At 43.0% G+C, this 6,535-nt stretch overlaps 1 protein-coding gene across 1 annotated transcript; it reads right to left on the bottom strand.

Moving 5' to 3' along the window:
• Positions 1-704: 704 nt before the first annotated feature.
• LOC307268208 (cornifelin homolog B-like) lies at positions 705-5,464 on the bottom strand. Its single transcript, XM_080050756.1, has 4 exons — positions 5,356-5,464; positions 4,179-4,286; positions 1,803-1,948; positions 705-1,070 (listed from the first exon to the last, which is right to left on the bottom strand). The coding sequence occupies exons 2-4, from the start codon at positions 4,282-4,284 to the stop codon at positions 942-944; spliced, it is 381 nt and encodes a 126-aa protein (XP_079906882.1). The 5' UTR covers positions 4,285-4,286; positions 5,356-5,464; the 3' UTR covers positions 705-941.
• Between the last annotated feature and the right edge of the window lie 1,071 nt (positions 5,465-6,535).

The following is a 6,535-nucleotide window of genomic DNA, read 5'->3' as shown; positions in this document are numbered from 1 at the left end:
CGTTAATATTATAGCGAATGTACAGGCTTGTTTTGCGGTGTGGAACTTAAAACTTGTCGTCGGAGCCGCGGACCATTTAGCCTCCGGCTCGCTCGCTCGCTCGCGCGTGCACAGTAGCAGCCAGCGATTTAGAGTCTGTTATCTCCTTATCTCCATGGTGAGCACAGCATGAGGGTGCAGTGTTGCTAACTTAGCAACTTTTCAGACCCCTCTGGCGACTTTTTTTCCAAAAAGCGACTAGCGACAAATCTAGCTACTTTTTCTGGTGCTATTGGTGACTTTTGGAGACTCTGTTGCTAAAGCATGTATCGCTCTTTACCTCTAAACGAGCAGCGGGTGCCTCCCGAGGCTCCTGCCCCGTAACAGAGCACTGACAGACGGACAGGTCCTTGATGCTGTGCAAACGTGCAGACTTGACCCGTATGTAAAGCAGATTGCACATGTTGATAAAAAACGTAAGTTTCGTAATATGTCCTTTCCCATCATGAGACCGACGTAGTAAATTCCTTGTGATCCAGTCTCGGTAAAAATGAACTGAACTGGAGAGTTCTACAACGTACATGGTCGGAAGAATAATCCAAAGTCTATTAGGTATCGAGGTGGAACCCTTTATTTGTCACTTGTATAAGTGAGAGGATAGAGTATTCAGTATCATAGTATACATACTTGTATGTATGTTTTTTTCTTTTCACTCAACTCCACTCACTTGAGGGATCGGAAAACAACTGTATACAGACAAACAAACATGGTAATATCCAGGCTTTAACAGTGACTCTAAGGCTTAGAACATTAAGGTTAATTTTACTGTATTTTTTATTTATTTTTTAAAGAAAAAAAATGAGGCTTTAGAAAAGAAACATCACCACTAACTACTAGAAGCTAGTATAGGCTACATGTGAGCTGGCATGTGGCTACAACACACAACCAGTTGCATCTTATCCTCATGCCTTTTCGGGAAACACTGTGTAGGTGGCTGGCTCGCCGTCCCTTATCTTTATCTCACGATTGATCTGGCACCAGACACATGGGTAGCAGCAGACACTTTTGAGGATGTCGTCCATGAGCGAGCCCTATAGGGAAGAAGCAGAGCGAGGGGGTGAGGGACTGTCACAGCTGACACTCAAGAATGAACATGAAGGTGGCAGAAACAAGCAGTAGCACAGACACATATGGAGGCATGTTAAAGGGATAGTTCAGTATTTTTGTAGTGGGGTTGTATGTGGTACCTAGGCATAGTTAGCTTATGGAGATGGCGGTCAGCGCAGTGCAGAGGAGGCCAGAAGAAAAACTTTTTTTTTCCTCTCCACATATATAAATGCTAACCTAAAACCTAAATATCCTTTCACTTGTATGCTAAACTGAGATTTTTCCCACAGCTTCAGTTTTCCGCGAGACAGCCGTTTGTTTTTGTTTTCTTGTGTCTCTTGAATAATCCTCAGGAGCTCTGAGACTAGAGGCTGATGGTCTGTCTGTTATAAACACTGTTAAATTAAGGGATATTTAGGTTTTAGGTTAGCATTTAGATATGTGGAGGAAAAAATGGGTTTCTTCTGAACCCCTCTGCAACAATACAAGGCTGACTTCTGCTACAGCAAAGTCTTCCCCACACTCCTTATAGTGACTAAGCTAATGGCCATCTCCATAAGGTAACATAAGTACCCCTACTTGTGTCTAGGCAAAATCAAACTCACTCAAAGGGTCGAGGTTTAATACAACTAAATACAAAAAAAGAAGTGTGCGCTCCTTCGCCCCATGTTTTCTCCCCTCCCTCCCTCCCTCCCTCCCTTAGCAGCCAGTCTTACGTCGATTGCGTGGCGCTCTCTGACGGATTTGCGGAACATGACGGACACCACGAAACAGAAGTCCACCAGTGGCAAGGCCCAGCACCAGCCATGGTTTGCCGCTGTCTGACACTGAAGGCAGGGGAAAAAACAGAAACTGCAACAAACTAAGGGCCAGGACAGAGGAGAGAGAGAGAAAAAGAAAAAAACTTTATTTGGGTGATATCAATGTTCACTCTGTTATTATAGACCTACACATACCACACACAGGCCTGAAATACAGACATGCAAACATGACCTCATGCATTGATAAAGAGATGTCAGAGCAATGGGGAGCCTGTCTCAAAAGATAATACAAAAAATAATAATAATAAAGATGATGCAATTAAAAACATTTACACTTGACATGAAGGTACACAAAATTGTAGTCACTAGGCCTACTACATAGTTATGCAGTACCTACTATATGCCAATATTGTAACTACTACAGTTCTTTCAGTAACTACTACATAGTTATGCAGTCAGTAAAAAAAAAAATAATAGTTATTATACTAAATTGGCATATAGTAGTTACTGCATAACTATGCTGTTACTTAAATGTTGTGTATTTTAAAGTGTTACCAAACATTTGGAATCAGTCCAGTTAAAGTGTGAGTTATAAGCCCCTTTTACACAGCCAGTGAAAGCCGGGAATATGCCGGCCTTTCGGCCCTCCCCCCAGCTGTGTAAATGCAACAGTTGCGGAACGAGGGAAGAAAGGTGCGAGTGATCGTTCCGGGAATTTTACTACCTCGGGGGGTAGTAAGATTCCCGACACGATCAGTTCCGCCTCTCTGTTTAAATGCTCCAGCTTGTTGTTGCGGAACAGGGGGGCGTTTGACGTTCCATAGTCTACGTTCTAAACATGCGACCATGTTAGCAGTTGAAGGACGTGTGTTTAACATTAACCACGGCGGCCTGATGTCCCGTAAAAATCACCAAATAAAAGGAACGGTGTATAATCTAGCTGATCATAAGGTCCGTTGCTCAATCCAAACCCCCGCGCTTCATTTTGCAGAGTGTATGAGTCTATTTCTGCCCAGGAGAAGTTGTACAATGGAAACCTAGGCTAGGCTAAGTAAGGGATAAAGTATAGCGAACGGGTCACTTGCTAGAAATAAAGACCGACAAGCTGAAGCAGGAGCCCGACGCGCAGCGGAGGGCTCTTGTTCAGCTTGAAGGTCGACCTAGTAACGGGGGAATAGTCTGCTCACCCCGCTAGACTGTCTGCTTCAGCTGACTGAAGGCTCCGGCTCAGCTGTTAGCCACAGAGCTACTGTTTTGCTAACACATTCCGCCGCCGCTATTATTATCCTAAGTCTGAGCGTATATCCACACTTTATTTCTGTCTACAGTAACGTGACTTCACACACTGTGTGTATGTGTATGTCTGATTGGCAGATCGCTGCCCTCACAAAGAGACTCGCTCACAACCAACCTGTCACACACACAGAGGTGAAGCGGTCGGATTGATCTAGTCAGTTTGGTTAACTGTCCCAGTGATGTTGGACTCAGCGCGTAGCGAGATCAACTGGCACATCGTGGGGACAGTAAAATACGGCCCTCTTACTGCAAGCTCCAGCACTTCTGCTCTCAATTCACCGGCCATTGTTGTTGTTGTAAAGCAGCTGACCGGCGCGGCGCTAAATGTTTACGTCACACCTGACGCTGTTTACAAGCACCTCTTTCATTCCGGAGCGCTGTGTAAAAGGGACTACTGATGCGCCAGCAGGCCGGCGTTGCTTGGTTCTGTGTAAATAACACAGAAGCAAGCAAAGCCGGCATATTGGAGTGATGTTGTTCCGTCAATATGCCGCAATCTCTGTGTAAAAGGGGCTATAGTGAGTATAGGTCAGTTTGAAGAGGTAGGTTTTGAAACAGGACTTGAATGTAGTTATTGATTCAGACGTGAAGGGGTATAGGGTGTTCCAAAGCCTGGGAGTGGAGCAGCTGAAAGCCCTCACACACCGACCTAAAGGTATCGAGGCGGGAGGTTGGGGATTGGCAAGAGTAAAAACAGGAATGACAACAACTGCATTTCAATGGCAGAGAGGCAAATGACATTCCCCAGAACAGCTACTACAACAAAGATGTACTGATGAGAGTGTTTTCCAAAGAGATAGTTGAGGAAGTAGAGTTCCAGGTTACTGTTGTTTACATGTTCAGATCAATTCTTGATAAGGAACTTGATAGGTATCTAGTTGAGCACAATAGGCTATCTGTTGAGTTTGTTTCGGTCATTGCTTTTCTAGCCAGGCGACCAGTTAAACTGTCATCACTTTTAAAATGTTGAGATTTCCAACTGAACACAAACAAGGTACAAATAAAGTGTTTGCAGAGTTTATTGGGTGGACTTACAGGTGCCAATATCAGGGAAGCAATCAAAGAGGCCGGTGCTCCATTCCGCGGCGCCATGGTTGCTGGTGGTCACTTTCACGTTGGTTGGCTGCTGGCTGACGGCCATTTCTGAAGGATACGAGAAACGAGACTCCATAAAAACACTATACTATTCATAACACCATACTAACTTGCATTTAGGTCTGACACTGTCCCATAATGAAGGTTACGTGGGGACCTTTTAAGTTGTGGCCACATCAAAGTGAAAGAAATTGTATTGATCGAATCCTATCTACAATAAATACCAATAGACTCATTCATTACAAAGTCTGTGCAGTACAGTATGTGAATATTTCTGAAGTAAGTGAGGTCTACTGTGCAGCAGCTTTAGTGAAACCACAGCAGTGGTGTTATGTCACACCTGTCACCCGTCAGGAATGAGTCTCAAACACTTAATCTGATCTTGATGTGGAGAAATACTTTTTATTAAAAACACCACACACATGTTCACATGAAGCCAACTGTGACATATTTCTTTCTAATATGATTTTGTTTGGCATTTTCCATGCTTTATTTGAGTGAGAGAGCACCCATCTACTTCACCTGAGGGTTTGAAGGATTTCATAGCAGACCATATTTCATATCCAAGTAAACATCCTAGGCTACTGATGATAGCCCATAGTGAACTAATGTTGCAAACTGTGATTGTATACAATGCTTCTGTAATAGCCATTGTGTGCATTACAAACATGTTCAGTAGTTTAGAGCGGGAACACAACTGATGTTATTTTGTTCTCAGGTCAATAAGACCGCCAATAGCATAGAAGTTCAAAACTTGTAATGTTCCAAATAACATAAGAAGAAAAAAAAAAGATCAAGCCCAACATGAGCTAAAAACACATGTATTATTATGGATTTATAATTAGCTATAATGGGCTGGTTATTTTTGACCGGGAACACAAAAGTATATCAAGTGAACACAACAGGATGGTTAATGTAGTCATGCAGTCACAGCCTCTTGTTTTGTGTACTTTTAGTGTTTTTATCCGTTTCAATCACTAGAATTTGACTAAGCTGCAATAAAGTAAACAGATGTGCTTGAGGAAAAAAGGATTGAATGAGTTATATAAAGGTCACTGCAGTCTCAACATCAGCAGAAGACAGTCCCATTAAAGCTAATAAACAGAGTGGTGCTTACCTTGTCTCTGCTTTCAATCCAGGAACCTCCCAACAGTAAGTTTGGTCTGTTCAGCAGTTGATCCAACAGGTGAGTGAAGAGGGCAGAAGGAGTCTGCTGCACCAACAACACTGGTTCAATGAAAAAACCTGCCTTTTAGGTGTGTGTGCGTGCGTGCGTGCGTGTGTGCATTTTGTGTGAACAAATAATTTTGAGACACTGTGTCGGATGAATTAGAAGCTATTGAAGAAAGACACAAGGATTTTCCATAGAAATATAAATTTGAAATAAAATATTATGCAGGGTCCTCTGGGATGGGCTTGGTGCTCTTTTTCTTTTACGGGACATATTTTTCTGTAATATAATGAATTCATTTAAATGCAGTGAGAGGAACGAAGCAGAAGAACTGTTGTCCAGTTATCTTTTTTTCCACAGACGAGGCTGAAATAGGCTATAGACCACAGTATACACAGTGCATGGGCAACTGAGGGCAGCCCCATTTTCAAATATTTTTAAATAAACTCAATACACACTGTGCATGCCATGGACTTGAACGTGACGTGATCAGTTAACCTCGGATTACCTCCCAGATTAACTGATTCAATTATTAAACTATTAACTATCTACCAAAACATTGTATTCCTTTTATTGTATGATACTTTACATTTACATAATATGATGTTGATATCAAACACACAAACTAAAAAGGCAGTCGGGACCCCAAGCAACCGCTCATTTCGCTTATGCCTCGGGCCGGCTCTGCTGACCAGTGACCACTATAAGCGGGTGGGTAACTTGGAGGCAGGCTGTCCTGCCCACCCAATAATACAATTAGAAGCAATGCATGGTAATGGAATATTCTTTAGTATTAATTAATTGTCTGAATTTTATTTGACATTTTCTTGGACAGCGAATGAACAGGTCCGTCCGATAGTGGGTCTGGACCTCCACCTAAAAAAATATATATATTTTTTTTTATTTTATTTTTTTTAGATTGGGTGGGCACGGCCCACCCTGGCTACCGCCGGCCCTGCTTGCAAGGCTCCTCATATGCTGCCGAGAAATGCAGCCTTCGGCTGTATCTTGATTCAGGGGTTGCGGTCTACGAAGGCTGCATTTGAAGACCGATTGCGTCATAGCGGCGCGCAAAGGTTGTTCCATTTGCAAGGCTCCTTGCAAGGCTCCTCATATGCAGCCGAGA

This window comes from Ammodytes marinus (genome assembly GCF_949987685.1).
Source record: "Ammodytes marinus genome assembly, chromosome: 22".
Taxonomy (NCBI): Eukaryota; Metazoa; Chordata; class Actinopteri; order Uranoscopiformes; family Ammodytidae; genus Ammodytes; species Ammodytes marinus.
This window is presented reverse-complemented; position numbering and strand designations above follow the sequence as displayed.

What these genes read in the sequence shown, in the direction of transcription:
- LOC307268208 (XM_080050756.1), bottom strand. Translation starts at nt 4,284, where the DNA reads ATGGCCGTCAGCCAGCAGCCAACCAACGTGAAAGTGACCACCAGCAAC. An exon ending in CTTCCCTGATATTGGCACCT is followed by an intron (nt 1,949 to 4,178) that starts GTAAGTCCACCC and finishes CCTGGCCCTTAG; the next exon opens with TTTGTTGCAGTTTCTGTTTT. An exon ending in GAGAGCGCCACGCAATCGAC is followed by an intron (nt 1,071 to 1,802) that starts GTAAGACTGGCT and finishes TCTTCCCTATAG; the next exon opens with GGCTCGCTCATGGACGACAT.